Genomic DNA, 22,138 nt, shown 5'->3' with positions numbered 1-22,138 from the left:
GCAAAACTGTACGTCCAATCCAAAATATAAGGATATTTTCCGAGACCCAAGACTCTGCCGAAACCAGAGATATTCTTTATATATCTGTGCAGTCAGAAATACGACTCTACCTGCAGTTTCAAAAACGTGTTCCTTTTGCTTTCCTGGTGCTTGTTTGTTTGGTTGCCACGGTGATGGCGCAGCTGTGATAGCTAACGAGCTAGGCAGAGAGAAAAACGAACATTTACCTAGCATCCACACCTCAAACAAGTTGACCTAGACGCAAAACTATACGTCCAATCCAAAATATAAGGATATTTTCCGAGACCCAAGACTCTGCCGAAACCAGAGATGTCCTTTATATGTCTGTGCGGTCAGAAATACGACTCTATCGGCAGTTTCAAAATCTTGTTCCTTCTTGCTTTCTCTGACTGATTTTACTCACCTCTCCATTGAAGTTAGTGAGAGAATTTGAAAGGCTGCTCTCGCTTCAAGGCTCATAGCTGAAAATCTGTAAATGTGAGCTCTTTAGTAGTTACATTGGCTGAAAGAGGACAATTTTTCCTACATTTTAAGGTATAACTTGTTTCTGTAAGTTAAACTATATGAACGTTAGAGGAATTTGTTTGACAAATTAGTTGAATATCAGAAAAAGAGCAGCCAGCAGAGTGTGCCACTCTGCTTGCTGCTCATTCATAAAAATCAAGAAGGAGCAAACATTTTAATGTATTTCAAACTGTCATAATTCAAAATTGGCTGAACATTTGAAAAAGCTGAATCATTTGGGAATAGCTGAATGTCCTGTGAACATTTTAAAGGTTGAATGGTGTCTCTAGCTGAAAGTAAGCTGAAGTAGTTACGTTTGAAAGAGGAGGAAGCTTTTTAATGATTTGAAAGGATTTACCATTACTTTTAATGGGAGAATAATTTGCACAAAAACCTTAATGTCTTAAAAAGTATAAAAGTGAGAAATACCAAAAGTCATAGCCATCATCTCCTGAAGGAGCTGAACGTTTTGATACAAAAGTTGTAGGAATCGGTTAAAGTATGCAGAACGAGTTAAAGGCCAAAAAACGGCGGAAGAACTAAGAAGTTGAAAAACAATAGTGAGAATGCTGAACAGCATTCTCACAACTAGAAAAGGCTGTTCCTGCGAAACAGCAGTGAGAATGCTGAAAACCTGAATGGGGATAGCTGACCATGCTAAAAAAGCTGAAAATAGTGAAAATTTAGTAGAAAGTTATAAGCTGAAGCTTCAAAGCAACCGAAAGGTATTTTTGAAAGGGTATAATATATATGTGAGAGAACAAAGGTTGTGCTCTCTCCGAAGGCTTGAGCACACCCAACTAGAGAGGCTACAATTTCTGGGGAAATTGTAGGGTGTGCTTGCTTGCGTCGGTTGCAGGTGGGTCCGTCCTCTAAGTTTTTCCCTTCTAGTGATATTTTCAAGCATTTAGCCTACTCATATTGCATATTTCATTAAGAACACCCTTTGAAACAGCTGCGAACCCCATTTGAAACAAGCTACTGTAACATAGTTGTCACTGGCAGTATGGAATCGCGATTCAAACAGTACTGTACCGTCTGCTTACTGAAAATATGCCCCCCAAAACGTAAATAAGTTTGACATTAATGTAGGGGGAAATGGCTAATTCAAAATAAGTTTGCTAGAGGCAAGCTAGCTGCTGTTGCTCCACAGTTCACTGATTGTTTGAAAGCGCCGGAAATGAGAACGTTTCTTTTGACATAAAGTTTAGCTGTGGCATTGAAGACAGTAGTACTGTCACAGTACTACACTGCCAGTGGGCGAGCCGAGTCTGACTGAGGCTAACGTCAAAACAAGCCGCGGTGTCACTCAAATTCCAAGTTTGACACAAATCACAAAAATATGCTGACCCGCTGGCTATCTTCGCAATCGCCATATCTTTAAAACACTGCCCTCCTTCTGATTTTTGATGTAGAATTGACCCTGGTACAAAATTAAGAAAATACTCATCAGAGATCGACAACAGCTGACGCAGTCGTCAACGGAGGCTGACGGGGCTCTCACGTAGCAAACCAATCAAAGTTTTTACAGCAACCTACATTAAAATCTCACCATCTGGCTGTCTTCACAATAGTCATATCGTCATAACATTGCCCTCCTTCTGTTTTTTGGTGTAGAATTGACCGAACTATAAAATTACGAAAATACTAAACTACTATGAAGCTTGCATGGCTGCCGCCTAGGCAGTCTCACTGGCGACCCGCACTCGCTCAAATTACAAAGACTTTCACGACCTAAATAAAAAATCAGAGATTGCAGTTCCACTCGAAATTGCTTTCTCAACAAAACCCAATGGTTGGTCATTTTGGGGGTTTGGCATTTTTCACTCATAATCCAAGCTCCAATTTGCGTGCTAGAACGTCTCTATCACGTTGTATCCATGCGTCGTTGCTAACGTGTGCTGACGTAGTGACGTAGGCTAGCACTGGACAGAAGACACTTTTTGCCACAAAAACGTTGTAACCTCCTAAACTGTGCAACGGAGTGTAAATAAAAATGCAAGCAACTCAATCGCTACCAAGACAAAACTTTTGACACCTAGGTTGTCTATGTAGTCCAAATATTAACTGAGTTTTAGGGGGGCAAAAATAAATAATAAATATATATGTGAGAGAACAAAGGTTGTGCTCTCGCCGAAGTCTTGAGCACACCCAATAATAATAATATATATGTGAGAGAACAAAGGTTGTGCTCTCGCTGAAGGCTTGAGCACACCCAATAATAATATATATGTGAGAGAACAAAGGTTGTGCCCTTGCCGAAGGCAAAGCACACCCAATGACTCAAACGAGTCTGCTTAAAGCCACTTCTCACCAGTAGTCCCATAAATATATTGGATCCAACTAATCAGATATCCGTGTTTGGTTTCTCACACACAGCAGCGTGGATTTTGGTTGTGATTAACACACAAACAACACTTTCTCAGTATTTGTGGTAAAACCACATTGCACCTGTATTGTTTAAATGTGTCTAATGAGTGTACTTTCTTTTTAGGTGGTGTACATCACAGCTACTTTTCCCTTCGTCATGCTTATTGTGCTGCTGGTGCGAGGAGTTACTTTGCCTGGAGCAGCTGAAGGGATCAAATTCTACCTGTATCCTAACCTGACCCGTCTTCAGGACCCAGAGGTAAGACCCCACACCCCTTAGACTCCTTTGGGGGATTCTCTAATTATTGTCTTTCATGACAAAATATAAAGTACAGACATAAGCACGTTGGGTGCTAATTTAGTTTATTCTTAAAAATGTAACTTAAAGATTTAAGAGTACAATAAAGAGTACAATCAAAATACTCAGTAAATCTAAATAATTTCTTGAAATCCCATTGCCTTCCTATCTAACCCTGTGATGTCACTGAAGAGGGCTATCCACAGGACCTGCAGCCCCCTGTGAAGACTGCAGACTGTCATCATGTTCATGCTGCTTTCTCCTTAGGTTTGGATTGATGCAGGAACCCAGATTTTCTTCTCCTATGCCATCTGCCTGGGGGCTATGACGTCACTGGGGAGCTACAACAAATACAAATACAACTGCTACAGGTGAGGTTCGTTGCCAAAGGCACAGGGGGAGATAGTAGTGAGCAAGTTGTGTCGGAGACGGTTGCGGTAAAAAAAGAGAAAATGGGAACTTCGGTTCCGTCTGTGTAAATTAACAACCTCCATGACATATGTGTGACATAGGGACTGTTTGCTGCTGGGAGGCCTCAACAGCGGTACCAGTTTTGTGTCTGGCTTCGCAATATTTTCCGTCCTGGGCTTCATGGCACAAGAGCAAGGGGTGGACATTGCCGATGTGGCAGAGTCAGGTACGAGGGTGAACGGTGAAAGTAGCAGTGATGGTGGGCACTGCTACTGAACGACAACCAAAATAGACAATGATTGGAATGTAAAACAAAGTAAATGAAACGACACCCAAATTTTAAGGAAGAATCATTTTTTGACGAAGTAGGATATTAGAAACGATAATGCTGAAATGTAGAGGTATCGGCAATTGCACACTCCTTGAATTTCAAAAAGCCTCAAAGAAACAGAATTGTGGCTTTAGTTTGATTTGTGTTCCACTTTGGCTGGGAATAGTCCATTGCTCTGGTTTGAGTGTTGTGTGTTTGAGCTACTGCTGCAAAATCAACTGCTGGTTTAGAGCCACTCTATGGTAGCATTTCCCCTCATGACTGCAGCTGCCCTGTCCATGCTCAAGTTCATTGTCATTCTGTAGCATCAAATCTTATGGTAAGGGGTCATCCATAAGACTGGCTGCAAGTGGATTGATCAAGAACTGCGGGTCAAGAACTGCAAAAAGAAAACAATTGGTGTTCTATTACATTGTGTTTCTTTGGAATTGGGCTGTGTTGAGTCTACAGTAAGCTGTGCTCATTACTAGTGAAGTCCGGACCAAGCAGTGAGTCCTGTTCTGTCTGTTCTGTTTCTCCCCACCTTGATACGCTATGTGGATTTCAATGGAAGATGCATCTTCTTTCAGCATGCTCGCTCTGTCCAGTTAAATCCTTGTTATCGCAGAGAAAATGTGTCCGTGATTTATCAAAATCATGAACAGAGAATCTAGCTGTTCTGTAAATGTTATTTATTTGAAAGATGTGCAAAGTAGTATGTGACCCTTTTGTGTTGCTATATTTTCATGGTTAAATGATAACCGATGACAGATAATAACAGATGACAAATGCTGTGTTGTCTGGATGGATATGTAGATGAGTTTGCTGAGAGGGTATTTGTTTAAATGTCCTTTTAGATCCCTGGTGAATTAGCTAATGCATTTAATGGAACTGTTTTGTCAATATTTGTTGCACCAGTAAACATGTGCAGGATGCTCCAGCAACATCCAAACACTGGAAGGACCTTCTGCTTCCTGTGTTTACACTCTCACCCACCTATCAAGCCCATACATGAGACAAACACATGATAGATACTGTAACCAAACCAACCAGTGGATTAGTTGTAGTCATCCTGTCAGCATCTTCAGGACAATCTTGTAAAGTTATTAAAGTATATTTGATTATTCAAGTTTGCTTCTATTTCCCTCATACCGTCCAAGCTCAAATTAGACGGGTTAGTTAATGATTTTCTCCCCTCCCTCTCCCCCTCCCTCTGTCTTTGCTCCCTGCTAGGTCCAGGCCTGGCCTTCATTGCCTACCCTAAGGCAGTGTCAATGATGCCCCTTCCTACCTTCTGGGCTGTGCTCTTCTTCATCATGCTTCTCCTTCTGGGCCTGGACAGTCAGGTCAGTACACGGGGACGTAGGCAGCTATTGCCACATCAAGTTAGAGAGCCCCCTAACATTCTGGGCAGTGTTTGCCTTGTAGATTCCTCCTGGCTGTGCCACCACTATACAGTCTGTATACTGCACTATGCTGTCAGACCAAGGAGTAAAGCTGATTAACGGCTTGTCCAATCAACAGGATGGTCTCAGGGCTGACAAGTAAAGAAACCCAACCCTTTTTACAAGAGGCAGTATTTTTAACCTCCAGTTTCCAACAGGGTAGTTTCACTACGACTATGTGAGGATTGCTTTGCATTTCACCGAAACATTCAACAACACCGTAAATCACTGTGAAATGCATGATGCATGCATGATGACGGTGTTAGTCAATAGAGCTAAACATTCCAGTCATCCAGATTTGCTTCCTCTAATCTCCATTAGGATTTGATTAAGACAAGATCTGGCAAAGTAGAAAAAGTGTGCACCGGTGGAGTTCTCTCCCTATCATATTACCCACTTCTAAGTGTAATTCTATTCTGTGCTAACTCAGTCCTCTATGAGGCCAATGGCACATCTTAGCCAAGTAGGAGTTGAGGATGATGCTCTGAATTTGAGCCCATGCAAATACTCGTGCAAGCATGGCTATTTCCATTGCAAGTGGGAGGGTGGGTGTATTTCTCGACCGAATAAATTGAATGCAGATTAGTTCTGCTGAATACAGTATTGTTTAATGGTCCGTACATGCATGCCTTTGCAATGAGAAGAGTGTCTGTTGTCAGATGTAGTAAATAATGTGCTTTAAGAGCGTACTGGAAAACAAGGTCCACTTTACTTAACATGAGCAGCATGGCTCGAAAATGTTCTGCTTGCACAATAATAACATTTGGTATTGAATTATTCAGTCCATGCCATTGCATTAAAAAGTTTCAATAAAGTGCCAAAGGTTTTTTTCTAGGAAAAACAGACTTGTTGTTTTTGTAGTTGCAGTCACTGTTGTTTTGCATGGCCCAGCCAACTGGAGACTAGCCTGTGTCCTCAAGTAAAGCCTTGTTCTAAATGTCTCATTATTGCACAACAAAGACAGTAGTCATCTTCTAATTGTTGGTTTAGAGAGGAAAAAATATAAGTGAACAGGGAGAGAGGGAGACTTTGACTTTTGTTGTTCTTTTGACAGGCCATGGACTGATGTTGTTGTTGTTTTTGCCTCCACAGTTTGTTGAAGTGGAAGGACAGATCACCTCTCTTGTGGACCTGTATCCGTCCCTCCTAAGGAAGGGTTACCGACGCGAGATCTTTATAGCTGTTATGTGTTGCATAAGCTATCTTCTGGGACTTACCATGGTAACAAAAGTAAGTTCACAAACAGCAACAGCAATACAATATTCCCTCTTGTGTATCCAGTCATAATCAGTACCATCTCCATAGGAACGAGGGACACCTACAGTCACTGTACCAGATTATACTTGTACTTTAAGTAGTATTAGTAAAAGTATTAGTGGTAAAAGCACTGGAGAAAGTTAAACAGTGAAGAACAGTCTATGTCTTCACTGAAGACATAGTTAGAATTAGAGACTTTAAATAGTCCACATCAAAATACAATATCGCCCCATACTTTTTGCTGTCGTAGTTTGCCAACGAATTAACAATTTTCTGCTATATACTTTACATTTGACATTAGCTATGGAACAAAATGGAGTGCCATTTTCCATGTAGCGGTACACTCTCCTTCAATGATATCTCACCACCTGTTGAACTCTACCACAGTTGGCCGTGTTCCAACATTTTTATGTATCATTCTCCTCTACTTTGTCTTATCCCTTTCTCGTGTCCCCCTCTTTCACTCTCTCATATCTGTCTCTCTCAAATGTCCTTTTTAGCATCTGTGTCAGTCAGAAATACTGATTTATGCTCTTTTCTTCTTCTCAGGGTGGCATGTACGTGTTTCAACTCTTTGACTACTATGCAGCCAGCGGTGTGTGCCTTCTGTGGGTTGCATTCTTTGAATGTATTGCTGTAGCCTGGGTTTATGGTGAGTGAACCTATTCAACTACACAACATGTCTAGATGAAGTTTGGGGAAAGATAATACAAGTCACTATGGTTCCCACGGGACCTTTAGAGTTACTTTAAAAACAACACGTATACCCTTCATGGCGGTAAACAAACGTGTCCTTGTTAGGCCTTCCCCATTCTCTCCACATAAATAGTAAATCACTTAAATTGGCTTTCATGGAAGTCAAATAACAAGGATGGGTACCTCCTCCTCACAATGACCTTTACAATGAAAGGGGAATAGGGACACAATGCTCTGCATGCCATTCACGGAGCACTTATTTTATCACCAATATTACCTGGTAATATTGCTATTAACAAGCACGTTATTTGTGGACAAAACAGTTATGTGAATCGGAATTATACAAAGTGGCGGGCCCAACCTGTCGTATTGGAGATCACCTGTGTCAGGACTATTTTGGTTTTGTTTATGGCATAATACCAAACCTTTTGGAATAACCCTGACACAGAGCAGACACAGAGGCTATAATAGGATCCAATGCTATTGCCTACCCATGTAAGTTTCCATCTTCTGCCTCATTCATTGATAGGCGTTGATAATTTCTATGATGCGATTGAGGATATGATTGGCTACAGACCAAACGCTTGGATGAAATGGAGCTGGACCTTTATCACTCCCATTCTCTGTATGGTGAGTGTTCAACCTCTTTGCCGGTGACAGCTAATAGGCGTCAAAGACAACACACTTCATCGGTCGACAAGTTCTTGTTGTACAACAGTAAACATAAGCATTCTAAACAGCATTGCTTTTTTTTTTGTATCCTAGGGCTGCTTTGTCTTCTCATTGGTAAAGTACAAGCCCCTGACCTACAACAAGGTGTATGAGTACCCAGACTGGTCCATCGGCCTGGGCTGGTGTCTGGCCCTTGCCTCCATGATGTGCATCCCAATGGTGGTGGTCATCAAGATTCTCCAGTCTGACGGACCACTGATTGAGGTAGCGACAGTACCACTACCGCTGCATCACCGCAGCACATTCCTTCTCAATTGGTTAACAAGCTCAACAGCACTGTCCTAAAGTAAACCTATTGTTATGATGACAAACAATATGCTTAAACCAATTCGACCCGGGCATGTGATGTGCAGTAATAGATTTTAAAACCTTGTGACCCACATAAAAAAAACACTGCTGTATTTGAGCACTGTTCTAACATCCTCCTTTCCTACTCCTCCATCCCCAAACGTAATGTATTCTTCTCATTCATCCTTCTTCCCCTCATTTCCTCGTCCCTTCACCCCTCATCCCCCATCTTGTCCAACTCCACAGAGGATCAAGGCGGTGGCCGCCCCTGTGAAAGGAGGAGCCAGTTCTCGCCCCAAAGAGTACAGTCTGAAGGGCAGCGAGCTCACCCAGCCCCTGGACCCCAACGGGAATAACGGCCTGATCAAGCCCACCCACACCGTTGTAGAGACAATGATGTGAGCGCTCTCTGTGAGAGGTATATGATTGACGTGCTTTCTATGTTATTATCATACATTTGCTAACTTTGATAGTGGTAGAACCAGGTTTACATTGTCCTATATATACCCACTAGGAATATTCTGGTTTGGTTTCTATGAAGAGAGTTAAATATATTGTTGTCAGTTTTTTCTTCTCTTTGTAAATTTTTTATTATATTGTTGTTATTACCGTTGTCGCTGTAGTTGCGGTTGATCTCAGTATAGGCAGTATTGTTATATAGAACATGTTGTTCTATGTTTACTACCTTTCTGTTGATTTTGGTGAGATAAGGAGGTGTTTTCTGTTAGGGATAAAACATTTCAGATATCACTTATCACAAATTCAGTAAACAAAATGTTTAACTAATGTGTAAACGTATAGGTAGCAATCTACTAAGATTATGTCTTCACTTTACTGTGGCAGTATCCTTGTCTGAGGTAATTTCTAATTCGTTGTTGTCTTTGTTGTTGTTTGTTGTGGGATGCAACTGAATGTAACTCTGCTTGCTGTGGATGCCAACCACTGCTCTCGGCTGGTGTAGCAGATATCCACACAACCTAGACTGAATGTACAGTGGCAACATGCAGTGTAGACATAGTGAATCTTACATCATCAAGATTACTGCGCAAGGCCCTGCCCACATACTGTACAAATGCATATTCAAGGGAAGACCTGGAGGAAAGGAGGTGGGGGATATGAGGGAGAAAAGGGAAACATTTATGGGTTTTTGTACATTGCTTAAGACTCTCACAGTCAGTCCCAGTGCATTCATTGAAATATATATTTGCACTTTATATGTTGAGTTCCACAGTTATAGTTATAGTGAACCTGCAATTGCATTTGCAACACACATCAGGCGGAAATACATCTAGCTTCTGATGTTTTTTATATTGTTGACTTTGATATCTTGAGCACTACGCACCTATTATCTGCAAATATAACAAAATAATTGCCATTAAACATTCTCTTTCACCATTAGTGAGAACTGTGAGAACCATAACTTAATTCTTTCCTCAACTAAACTTTTTTCCCAAACATTTGAAAGTTGTGTTTTACTGTGGTGTGCAGAACTAAATATCGACTTAATGCCATGTGAAACTACCATCTGACTATAGGTTTTAATGTGTTCCTTTTAGGTAATTGTATTTTAGTATTTTACTTGTTTGTAAATCACGTATGCCTTTTTGTATTAACCATTTTATACTGTTCATAACATGAATACTTTCACTGATGACCTATTTTTTCTGAATTCTATCAGCAATTTCTATTATATATGTTGAACGTCATGAGACTGAATGAAATTTGCAGTGTGCAATGTAGAGAAATGGCCTTTTTTGAAAATGATTTGATACCTATTTGAAAATTAATGAATACAATTGAGAGGTGTGAAACCAACCCAGTATGTACATGAACATCCTGAGTACAAAGCTTTGTAAAAATATAAAAAATTCAAGAGTACAAAAGGAAAGATAAAAATGATTAAAACCAAGTGAACCAAAGTATTTTTGTCAAACATCTGTCCCCTTTGAGATGCACATTGCATTATCTTTTCTTAAATTAAAAATAAAGTCTTTTTCTTTACACATCTTGGTGTGAATTATTCATTTGTTCTGTGAATGGCTTTGAATCTCCCTCAGGCACACTGCTCTGTTTCCATCACAACTAGCTAGACAGACACCGTCCATATAAATAGATTCAGGACAATCTGCTCATTAATATGTGTCACATTTCCATGTTCTCAGAGATGAACATCAAGTGCAGGTTCAGTTTTCCATGTGAAATTGGAGAACATAGAAGTGCTGAGGTGAAGCTGTGTACCTTACTATCTCTACATACTGAAGTGACCAAAAGTCTGATGATATTTAACATTTTATAGGGGATTTGAAGACAGAGAGGGAAGCATTCAGTCACAAGAAGCTCTTTGGAACATAGTTAAATCATGCTGGGATAACATGGGTCATCTGGTTTTGCACAAAGTTGTGGAGTCCATGCACGCTGTCATTGAAGGATAAATGGGTAACATACCAACTTAGATCTCTGAAATCCATATTTTTCTTTCAAAGATTCTCCATTTTACTCAAATTGTTAAACTGATATAATCATTTGTTATGAACTGAATGTAATGAAAATTTCATTTCATTACAAATGCAAAATAGAAGTATCTGCCTAGTTGTTTCAGACTTTTGAACTGTAGGTGTTCCGTAGTAAACAGTCTCTAGAGCTCACACTAGATTCCTGTCTACTGTATTTCACCTCTAAAAGTGACCTTAGAACTAATGTAATCTCTTCAATTGAGTTAATGTTAATGAGTTATGCCTTCTGCCAATGAATGTATTTTTTTTTTATCAATACATTGAATCTAATGTTAGAATGTCAGCTAGATCTACTCATTAGCATTATGCACTGTGATCTAATTACGTCACATTCAACATTGTTTTATTGAGCAAGTGCTTCTAGGAATCTCACCCCAAAAATAAAATACTTTATTTAAATTAAATGTATTCGTCCTGTCCCTCATGCCCCCTCTGACTGTCAGCATTACAACTCATTGACACTTTTAGGAAACCATCTTGGGTGTCTCATCTGCCATCTATCCCTCAGCCGGTGGCAGGTGGAAAGCATGTTGACATCTGTTCCACACAAACATGACAGGATTATTTTCTGTCATCACCAGTAAAGAGTGCAGGGACTGAGGAGAACCTGTTCTGTCTGTCAATTGACATAAAATATAGAGGTGATCCCAGGTTATCAGAAGATCTGACAGTCATGGTCGGTCTATGTGATTAATCCCCAATCGAACATCACCCCCTGCATGGTTCCTCATTGGCTTGGGATACAATAAATGAGTTAGATGAAGGCCAAATAAAAGGGGGAAGGGGACAAAACTTCCTAATGTCTTTATTTGAATAAAAAGCAATAAATACATTTCTTGTATTTGAATACAATTCTGTATACAGTAAATCTCACAAGCCAAGTTTCATTTGAATAGGTTTACTTACCAACTCAAATCCATAGGAGGACATCAGGAGAGATTTTGAACAATGTGACCAAGACACTACATAGGAAACATTCAGCATCACATCTCAAATACAGTAACCACACGTGCATGTCAGACAAACGATAAAAACACTGTACTTGAAACAACTCTAGAAGGGAAATCAAATATCATCAAAATTTACCATTAAAATAAAAATAGGCCTCTTTAAACAACATGCAACATTTTTACAGGAAAGAATATTACAATGTGGTTTTTCCCCAGAGGATTAATAGGCATCTCTCAGCTCTAAATGGGACAGAATGAGTCGGCAATCTCATCGCATCTTTACACCAGCCAATATATGAAATGAAAGAAATAATCGTATTTTCACCGAGGCAGATGGGTAAGCAGGCCAGTCGCGTAACGTCAGCGCTGTATAAAAATACACAATGTCATGATAAAATGGAAAAGCACAGCAAGGTTTCTTTGGGCAAAACAGAGATGTCAATTGTTCAGCACAATAATGTTCTGAAATTCCCTTAATGAACAATGACAGCTTTGAGCTGGGGAGAAATCCTATACATGCACACGCATGGGAGGGAGTTATCTGTGAAGAAAAAAATGAGAAAAGAAACATGTGCAGGGCAGGGGCCTCAGAGGAAGCATGAATAGTTGAAAAGTAAACAATAAAATCATTCATCATTTAAACTGAAAGGTAGTTCACTCCACTTGGGGGGCAACACCAGGGCTGGTAAGCTACAGTGAGCCATTATGATCCAATCCCTTGTGAGACAACTATTTACACAAAACACAGACAATGGAGGTGAAATCAAAACAAGGACATTTCTAACACATTACTGAGGTTGCTGTTGATAAGAAAAGCAAAGTTCATATGTGGACTCGTGACATCATCATCATACTGTGAGTGACATTGGAAAATTATTCTATACACAAAGAAAAGAAGAGATGTGACTTCAGTGCACAAACCTGTCCAACTGCTTTGACAAAGAAAGTGTAAACAAATAATGTAATTTGTGTAAAATAAAAACTGTGAAAGATCTATTAAAAAACATGAACGTTAATAAAAAATAAAAAAAAAACGTACAAAAACGTGATATATACCCAGTATCTCAAGACAGGTGAACAATAAAACGAAAAATATAACCGTATTCAGAATCAATAACCTCTGCAGTACAGTCCAGTGAGACAGTGAGTCAACCCTTCATCAGTATGTGTCCTTCATGTGACGGTCATTTAAAAACAGAAAGGGGGAAAACTTGGACGGGACTCACCAAGTCCATTTTCACAAACATTCTTGACGTCAGGATTGAGGGGTTGGAAGGGTGGGGGATTCTAAAATAGAAATGTTTGTGATACTTGGCAAGAAGCAGAGAGCATTCTATCTATTTAGGGTCTGTGTTCTGTCCCTATGGGTGGCAGCGAAGGGGGCTGGGGTGGCCGGAGGAGAGTGCCAGGAGCCAAAACATGGCTGAAATAATAACCAAGCACTGCATGACCTGAGCCCAGCAACACTCCTCACAATATGAACATGGATATCTGTCTGTGTGTGTGCGTGTGTGTGTGTGTGTGTGTGTGAGAGAGAGACAAGGAACCAGGAACAAATTTCAATGACAAAAATATGTATATATAATGAAAATGTCGCTGCTCTGTCTTTTGCATGCCAGCCTCTTTGGAGGAAGTCCTGTTGCATTTGGAGTTTTTCAAGACAGTGTAGTGTTTGTGTGTGTGTGTGTATTCTCCCAACAGTGTGTGACGTTATGCCTTCCTAGTTATATTATGTTACATGTGGCTTAGCCTTAGCTGTCCCGGAGCCAGGTCTCCATCCCATGAACACGGTGACCGGTACTGGAGATGTGGAAGACATGGGTGCAGCAGCGTGAATGGGAGTGTGTGCCGGACAGTTATATTGTATTTGTACAGTTGTGTATCTTCTCAAGTATGTGGGTGTGATTCAATGCATGTGTGAGTGCATGATGACCACAAATAAAATCATTGCACGCGCATTGCTTAGATTACATGTAGTGTTTCCTGTATTTTCAAAGCGCTATTGGTCCATTGATAAGCCTAGAACCTCGGGTCACAGAGCGTAGCTGTTGGTCCTGTGCTCTGTGAAGCAGAAGAGTGAATCAGAGGGGTACTGGAAGTCCTGAGGGGTCTCTGCCTGTGCCAGCGGGTTCCTGCTGATGACCATGTCGAGGCTGTTGCCTGCTTCAGAGATGAGCGGCACAGTCAGGCAGCAGTCTAAGTCTCGGGTCCTGGCACGGTTCACCTGGGAGGAAGATCAACAAATGAACAAATGTGCTGTTTACATGTGCCACAAATGTAAACAATGGAGCAGCAATTCACAGAAATACATGTGAATGATACCTGATGTACCTGTAGAATGCGGTCATAGGGTTTCAACCCTGCCTGGTCAGCCGGACCATCGGGGCGGATCATGTTGACGTACACACCTTTCTCCAGCAGGCCATCTGAGACGCTGAAGCCAAAGTCTCTGCTGTCCGGATCCTTCTCCAGGGTCATCTGTAATCATAGCACAGTGTCAAATCACCGGACGCACCAGGTTGTTTTGGATTTTAGTTTTTTTCTTTTAGAGATCCTCATCCAGACTATCAAAGGTTGCTTATATGCATTTCCAGAGGTTATTTACTTCCAGAGCCTATTATTCATTCACACCAGGAGCCAGCCAAGTACAGTACAGTGTGATGAGCCCTGTGTTATTAAACTGCAAGTCCTGACTAGCCCAGTGGATCCACTGGGTCCAGTTACACCCCAGTGCTGCGCATGGCATGCTAGGAGAGGGGAGAGAGGGTGAGGCGCTGGGGAAAGAACTTTATTCGACTTAGTCAGTATTTTCAGAGGCTAATTTTGGAACAGTGTTGGTGTTAAAATAGCTTTTGTTTTGCATTACACCCTACTGTTTTTGGATAGGCAATCATTTTGTGTGGATATTGACATTGAATTGTGTTGTAGTATTTCATCAGGCCTAAACCTTGTGAAGTTCCAGTGTTGTGGGGGATGTGATCTCTTGGGGGTCCCCTGGGGTCCTGGGTATTCTGGGTCTGGTCCTGGTGGAGTTGGTCTCTGTGGTATTGACCTCATCCAGTATGGTCTCTCTCTTGATGGAACTAACATGGCTTTGGGACTTGGTCTCTTCCAGATACAGACTTAGCGTACTGCCTGTCATGGATGCCTGAAAGAGGACAGTGTTGTGGCTGAATTAAAGGCAAATTATAATGTGGAGTGCTCTGGCACGCATGCATGCACACACACACACAGCTTGACAACAGGACTGGGCATTGAGCCAATGTCTTTGCTGATCTAAACAGTAGCAGGTGTCTGGCCTGTCAGGTCAGATTTAATAATTGATTACAAAGCTTGACGATTATCATAATGCTTTATCTGGTTTGGTCATTTTGTCTGACATGGTCATTTGAATACATAAGCAGTACACAGCCAGGGGGATATGAACCCTACCTCCAGGTCCCTGAGTATCCCTGATTGGCCACAGGTCTCTAGGTCCTGCAGGGCCTGGCACCAAAAGCTGTCTTCCTGGTTCAGAGTGCCATGGCAACGAGGGGGGCTGACGAATCTATGACAACGCAGGAACCAGAACATGAGAGCAGCCCTGCTGTCTGGGGACCGGTCTGACAGCGTTCTGCTAACGGCGCCATCTTGCAAAGCACCATGGGTGATTCAGGATCTGGACTGCATGATGGAGAGAGCTCCTGTACAAACGTGGCCTTCAGGCCAACATGAGCGGAACACTAATCTCTCTCATCACAAAACGTTGAGAAGTCCTTCAGCACAGACAAAGCCTTCATGCAGTTCCCTTTTATAAAAGTAATGTCACCCCCAAAAAAGCATTTAAGAATTGAAAATATGCAAAAGGAAGACACAAAAGTTCAGGAAAAAAATTTCAAGAGTGAGGTGACAGACAAGGCAGAAGTATCCTTGGGCCCTTTGGGGACTTTTGACGAACGGTTTGATGAAGACATAGAAGCGACAGAGAAAAAGGAGTGTTTATGAGAAACACCAGAGATCTCGTGGGCAGTTAAAGCAGATGAGAGAGAGAATACCTGAGAAAGAGAGGAAAAAGCACAGATAAAAAAAGCACAAAACATAAAGCATAAAAATACTGTTAGACATAAATGAATCACTTGTAAAATAAAGAGAACACACCTGCAAGACACTTTGAAATGGAACAAAGGTCTTTGTTATGCCTAACAAATACATGGGTCAGTGTGTAAGAGATTGGGGCCATTTGGAGCAGCAGACTCACCCGGCAGACTTGTCCCAGTCATCCTCACTGAACCTGCCATCGTAGAGGGTGGCATGGTGGCCTAGGTCTGTGTAAGTGGGGGTGTGGTGGTTCCTGTGCCTGGTGCGTCTCCACTCGTTAGGGTGAAGAGTTAGGTCGGCAGCTCTGTGGAGATAGGTGCCTGTACACACAAGGAACAAGAACTTTAAAATCATCCGAATGAGGACAGATGAGGAGGAGAGCAGGCCTCTGTAGACCACATAGCGTGTCGCCAGGTGTGGAGGTGAGGAGCACCTTGGCTGCCATAGCCGGCGTCGATCCCAGACCCATCCCAGGAGCTCAGGGCTGAGTCCACGCTCGGGATGGTGGCAGAGTACACGCCTGAATGTTTACTGGTCTTCTGGGATTCTGTCAGCTCATCCTCCGTGTCACTTAGAAACCCTGTCTGTTCTGACGACCGCTGACCGTCTGACTCTGACAGGGGTCAAAGGGACAGGAGAAAGGAGACAGGGGAAGGAGGTAGGGTGCAAGAGAGAGGAAACAAGGAGGTGGGGTGGAGGAGAGAGAAGACAAGGAGGCAGGGGACACATGTAAGACGAGAGACCAGAAATAAAGGCCATGGTTTTTGCATCCAGTGTGGGTGGTAACAGACTCCAGCTTTGAAATGAATGAACCTACGTTTCTTGATCTTGAGGGTGACGGTCTCCCCGGCCATCTGTAGGAGGTGGATGGCCTCGCTCAGGGGCTTGCCCTTCAAACTCACCCCATTGATGGCTAGAACACGGTCCCCAATGTGGATGGCTCCCGTTCTGGAGGGACACCAGAGCAGTCATGTGAGGGGGTATGTCAGACTGAGTTGGTCGTCTACATCTTTGTTTGGGCCTACAAGCTATCTGGCTGCCCAGTCTGTTGAGACTGCAACAAAGGAGCTGAATGACAACACCAGTCTGGTATTGTTGATAGTTTATTGGCACGTTTCACAACATAGTGAGGCTCTGAGGGCATGTGATTTCCAAAGACCACTAGAGGTGTCTAGGGATTGTGTGGAATTCATCTAAGCGATGAGTCCTACACTCTCACCTCTCTGCTAGGCCGTTCTTGGAGAGTCCAGAGATGACGATGGGGTCAAAAGGCTCCTCTGTGCCTGAGATGGTGATGCCTAGTGGGCCGTTGTAGCGCTTCAGCTCCACTGTGTAGATGATGGAGCCTGACATCTCCAGCTCATCTGCAAGCAAAAAGAACACACACACATGCGCGAATGTGCACACACAAGTTACATAAGAAGTAAACTGTCTACAGTAGACACATCCAGGTCACATGCTGCACAAGTGCACTGCACTCATATAAAACATGCATAAGCAGATTTGTTACAGGACAAATATAGATGCCATAACAGTCTGCCGGCCCTGGATACAACATCCTTTCAGCAGTGTTTTCTGTGCTAACACTAACACTTGCTTGCCAAGGCTTGGGTATGTACTGTACATACCGGCGTTGTCCTCATCCTTCTGGATGCGAAGTTTGACCATGTCCTCGGCCTGATGCAGAACATGCATGGCGTCCTCCATGCTGCAGTTCTCCAGACGGACGTTATCAATGGCCAGCAGCCTGTCTCCTGGCTCCAGAGTGCCTGTTCTACCAGGGACAGTGGGGGGAGGAGGGCCATTAGAAGGGGCAGGTTGGACAGTTCAGGTTTCATCATCCAGCTGTATAGGGCCATCATGAACAAGTGCATTCAAGTTGTCCCAGTTGTAAAGAGATGGAACACAGCATACTAACAGCATTTATTTATCCCCTAACATGTTAACAGATGTGTGTACTCAAGTGGAATATAAAGAGAAGCACATACATGATAAACACATTCTTTCAATTCCCCCTAGGGATACATCCTTACTGCACACACCAAACCTGCACATACATGTACATGTGACATACCCAACATCAGTCAAATTCTCTTTGAAGACAATATAACTTCCCTACAAATTAGCAGTGCCTATCCATAGCAGTATGGTCTCTGATCACAAGATATTGTTGTTCAAACTGCAAGCTGATTGTATCAGACTAAATCCTGCATGTGATATCCCTTACCTGTGGGCAATGCTTCCTTTCCTGATGTCAGAGATGATAAGGGGCTTCCCAGGTTTCTTACTCGCTGCTAGAAAACAGAGAGACATACTAATAGGTTGCATAGGCATGATAGCTGATCAGTAGAATTTAGGTGAAGTATATATACTAGTATATACTAGTGATACTATAGACAACAAAATCCCCCTCTAAAGCCACAGCCAAACCAAAAACATGATTTGATCTTGTTCCTGATGTTTTGATAATGCATTCCTCGCCACAGTCCAAAGCTGAAGAATCAACTGAATCTGTCTGTTCTCGCTGGCACAACCTTTCTGAAAGTCTGGTCTTTTCTGACCCTGTGTTCCTAACTGTGTTAAAGCCAGAGAGGGCTTGTGGTCAGGGATGGTACGGGATCAGTATTTGTCAAGTTTAAAGTTCAAGGTTATTGACATTTGTAACAAGTACACTGGAAATCTTTGACCCTGCTCCTCTTGACAATTCCTAGAGGCCAAGAATAATCCAAGGTATTACACTATATCAGTGCGTTCACCCATACCAAGGGCATGGCTTCTTTGTGTGGGTTTCTGAATAACTACGATAACATGTAAAGATATAACCTGCTGTAATACAATAGTTGTTTAACTGGTATTCCTAGAGGCATGTAATGCAGTCCCAGTATTACACTGTACCCACCATATAAACAGCCTTTGTGTGTTGAAAAAACGATTTAATAATGCTAATGATATGTAACAATATTTGATCTACCCAATATGTCTTTATAAAAAGAATGTATGCCTGAAACTGATGATTTATCTGATCAGTAAATTGTATAGTTTTTTCTTGCTAACATCTTAGCCCGCAGCTGCCTTAGCTGCAGCTCCAAATGCTTATCACACATTTGGCAGCTTTGGACATGTTTGCAAACTGACTGTTAAAAGTATGTGGATGGCAGGCCTGTCCAAGAGAGGAACCAGGCAGCTGACAAGAGTGTTACTCCATATCAGTTGTCCCTGGCTGCTCAGCTGAGACAGAGCATCTTGTACCCAGAGATATGCATATTAACATTTCTAACGATCATATTGACTTTGACATTTCATTCAAAGTATCAGTCATTTTGCTGGTTCTTCTTATGCAGAGTGAAAATAAATCCTAAAGTTCAAATGGATTTGTCCAAGCTGTTTATTAAGTTAAGATATACTGCTCCCTGCTGTCCGTGTCTGGTAACTCACCACTTATCGTGATCCCCAGTTCCACTCCTCTTCTCTTGGGTAGTTTTACATGGAATGTGCCACTACTGGGAACAACCGATTCTAAAGGAAGAAACAATAACATGAGATTACCTAATTACCAAACATATTCATTCAGTCCTTCCATCTGAGGACACAGGAGGTTAGGTTGTGCTACCTGCGACATCAAACTCTATCTCCAGGGTAACCTTGTTGGTGAGGGCAGCATCTCTCAGCAGCTGATGGGCATCCTCCAGGGTTCCCTCCTCAGTGGGGATGCCGTTGATGGACAGCAGTCTGTCCCCCACCTGCAGAAGACCAATCCTGACAACACACACACAGGATTGAGTTCACACCCATAGGATGAGGATCAAAAGTCATGGCTTTTGTGTTGCATTTCCACAAGCCTGGGTCCCTGTAACAGTTTGAGGTTTATCTTAGCAGACAACAACTGTGTCCACATCTGCAAGGCTGTTCTAAGGTTCCTATCTGTTGTTGGTGTTCAACATGTCACATGAGCTAGAGACATTATCTTTCTGATGAGACGGACTGTCGGCCCGAAAAAGGACGAAGGATGACCTCAAAATTGCCCATATTGGCGCTTACTTTTGGCACAGCAAGCCTGCACGCAGGAAGGTTCACACGCAACGTGCCCAAAGACAAACAGACCCAGCGCTCAGCCCACAGACACACACAGACCCAGTGCTCAGCCCACAGACACACACAGACCCAGCGCTCAGCCCACAGACACACACAGACCCAGCACTCAGCCCACAGACACACACAGACCCAGTGCTCAGCCCACAGACACACAGACCCAGCCCACAGACACACACAGACCCAGGGCTCAGCCAACAGACACACACAGACCCAGCGCTCAGCCCACACACACACAGACCCAGCGCTCAGCCCACAGACACACACAGACCCAGCGCTCAGCCCACAGACACACACAGACCCAGCGCTCAGCCCACAGACACACACAGACCAAGCGCTCAGCCCACAGACACACACAGACCAAGCGCTCAGCCCACAGACACACACAGACCCAGCGCTCAGCCCACAGACACACACAGACCAAGCGCTCAGCCCACAGACACACACAGACCCAGCGCTCAGCCCACAGACACACACAGACCCAGCGCTCAGCCCACAGACACACACAGACCAAGCGCTCAGCCCACAGACACACACAGACCAAGCGCTCAGCGCTCAGCCGACGCATGCTTACCCCCGTAATCGTGAGGGCAAGCACAGCAGCACTGTCAACTAGGATTAATTCACTACTACAGAGCAATTCATTAACCTTGCGTCAATGCTGAGACGAACATTACCGCTGAATGTTCTGCTTGAGTCACTTCTTCCAAACTGCTGTTGGTCTTTAATGGTATCATAACACCCAAGGGACTTGGCCTTGTGTTGTTCCCACAGACGCCATCATTAATCTTACAAGACAAGGGCAGAGACCACACACTGACCTGATTAGGTCTTTATGCTAATTGATTGCAGCGTGTTGCTTTAATCAATAAACAGATATTAAAAGCTTCTAAACTCAGGGCCAGTCACAACATCAGCCACCACCACTGCTGTTTGCTGTGATGGATGCACACCCTCCAGCGAAGCTACAGAAAACCATTCTGATTTACACAAACATTTTATGATGACCTTCGTGTTGAGCCCAGGGATGAGGTACTGGGTACATATGGATCTGCTGGGGATGCAGTGTAAACAACTTACAGTTCTTTACAACACGGTTGTGTTTTGAGACTCCTTTCTCCCACACTACTATTTGCTGCTCTGTATATGACTAAGACTCGGCCATGGGTTCAAGGTGACTCCTTATATAGTATGTATATATATATATATTTACATATATGTGTGTGTGTTTTGTATGTGTGTGCAAGCATTCATGCGTGAGCAGGGCTGAACGGGTCACCTTTCGGCAGGGCTGTCAGGCTCAATGAAGCGGACGACAGGCGGAGCAGACAGGGTCTCGGTGGCAAACACTCCCCCCTGAAGCTGGACCCCGAACCCTGTGAGTGGATCTCCCCTCAGGACGACCTCACTGGTCTCCACGTGAACAACCTGTCCCCCAGGGCCCACTGAGCTGGAAGCTAGTGATACTGAGGGAAGGGAGAGATGAAGGAGTAAAAAAAACACCCACAGAGGCAAGAGGTGGAGAGTGTGACACACAGAGGGAGAGAGAGAAAGAGAAACAGGGAAGAGAATGAGTCACCCATCATGTTAAAGGTCATTCATGTCTCAGTCAGAGATCAGTCGGATCTGTCACAACAACGCTGCAGGAGCGGTGGAGGAGGATGGGAGGCGTGATCTACAGCATTACAAAGCATCATGTGCAGTAAACAGACTCTCTGCTCTACGTACGTGAGCTCTTGTGGTCCTTCTTCCTGTGTCTCCTCTTGCCCGTGGTGCTGCGGGGGCTAGTGGGGGCCACGAGGGGGCCAGAGCAGGGCAGGGTGCTGCTCCCCTGGCTGCTGAAGCCTGAGGTGGCTGTGGAGGAAGGGGAGGGGGAGAAGCCACCACACACCAGAGCTGAAAGGAGACATACTCCAAATATCAACTCGCTGGAAGGGAAAGAGATTAGCGACAGGCAAATGTCCCCTCAACACCAGACACAACACCAACACAATGCACGCACACATGACTGCATGCATGGGGACCCCAGCACATCTAACTTGATAGTCCAGCCGACATTTCATATTTTATATTCAACCACAAAATTCATTTTGTGTAAAAAATAAATAAATCTGTAAATCTGTTCAACCAGTTTTGCAACCTCTTAGGAACCTCTCAAGTGACAACGACAACTTCTT

At 43.1% G+C, this 22,138-nt stretch overlaps 2 protein-coding genes across 6 annotated transcripts in view; one reads left to right on the top strand and one right to left on the bottom strand.

The window, feature by feature from the left end:
* LOC134019044 (sodium- and chloride-dependent taurine transporter-like) overlaps positions 1-10,337 on the top strand; it is a 29,944-nt gene extending 19,607 nt beyond the window's left edge. For both annotated transcript variants that reach the window (XM_062459541.1, XM_062459540.1), the window contains exons 6-14: positions 3,020-3,154; positions 3,461-3,564; positions 3,706-3,830; positions 5,148-5,260; positions 6,452-6,589; positions 7,166-7,268; positions 7,842-7,942; positions 8,078-8,248; positions 8,579-10,337. In XM_062459541.1, coding sequence (XP_062315525.1) covers positions 3,020-3,154; positions 3,461-3,564; positions 3,706-3,830; positions 5,148-5,260; positions 6,452-6,589; positions 7,166-7,268; positions 7,842-7,942; positions 8,078-8,248; positions 8,579-8,734 — 1,146 coding nt within the window. In that variant the 3' untranslated portion in view covers positions 8,735-10,337. The remainder of the gene's footprint in view (positions 1-3,019; positions 3,155-3,460; positions 3,565-3,705; positions 3,831-5,147; positions 5,261-6,451; positions 6,590-7,165; positions 7,269-7,841; positions 7,943-8,077; positions 8,249-8,578) is intronic.
* A 1,280-nt stretch (positions 10,338-11,617) lies between these two features.
* The window catches only part of LOC134019022 (glutamate receptor-interacting protein 2-like), a 29,063-nt gene continuing 18,542 nt past the window's right edge, over positions 11,618-22,138 (bottom strand). For 2 of the 4 annotated variants that reach the window (XM_062459500.1, XM_062459503.1), the window contains exons 11-24: positions 21,690-21,857; positions 21,241-21,427; positions 19,483-19,628; positions 19,308-19,388; positions 18,100-18,166; positions 17,501-17,646; positions 17,092-17,236; positions 16,690-16,820; positions 16,306-16,485; positions 16,033-16,192; positions 15,228-15,342; positions 14,743-14,943; positions 14,127-14,273; positions 11,618-14,019 (exon numbers count right to left, since the gene is read on the bottom strand). In XM_062459500.1, coding sequence (XP_062315484.1) covers positions 13,828-14,019; positions 14,127-14,273; positions 14,743-14,943; positions 15,228-15,342; positions 16,033-16,192; positions 16,306-16,485; positions 16,690-16,820; positions 17,092-17,236; positions 17,501-17,646; positions 18,100-18,166; positions 19,308-19,388; positions 19,483-19,628; positions 21,241-21,427; positions 21,690-21,857 — 2,066 coding nt within the window. In that variant the 3' untranslated portion in view covers positions 11,618-13,827. Of the gene's footprint in view, positions 14,020-14,126; positions 14,274-14,742; positions 14,944-15,227; positions 15,343-15,386; positions 15,830-16,032; positions 16,193-16,305; positions 16,486-16,689; positions 16,821-17,091; positions 17,237-17,500; positions 17,647-18,099; positions 18,167-19,307; positions 19,389-19,482; positions 19,629-21,240; positions 21,428-21,689; positions 21,858-22,138 lie in introns of those variants that run through there. The other 2 variants (XM_062459501.1, XM_062459504.1) reach the window with 2 other exon arrangements.

This window comes from Osmerus eperlanus, chromosome 4 (genome assembly GCF_963692335.1).
Source record: "Osmerus eperlanus chromosome 4, fOsmEpe2.1, whole genome shotgun sequence".
In the NCBI taxonomy this organism is placed as follows: domain Eukaryota; kingdom Metazoa; phylum Chordata; class Actinopteri; order Osmeriformes; family Osmeridae; genus Osmerus; species Osmerus eperlanus.
Note: the sequence above shows the minus strand (reverse complement) of the source record. Positions and strands in the feature narration are given on the sequence as shown.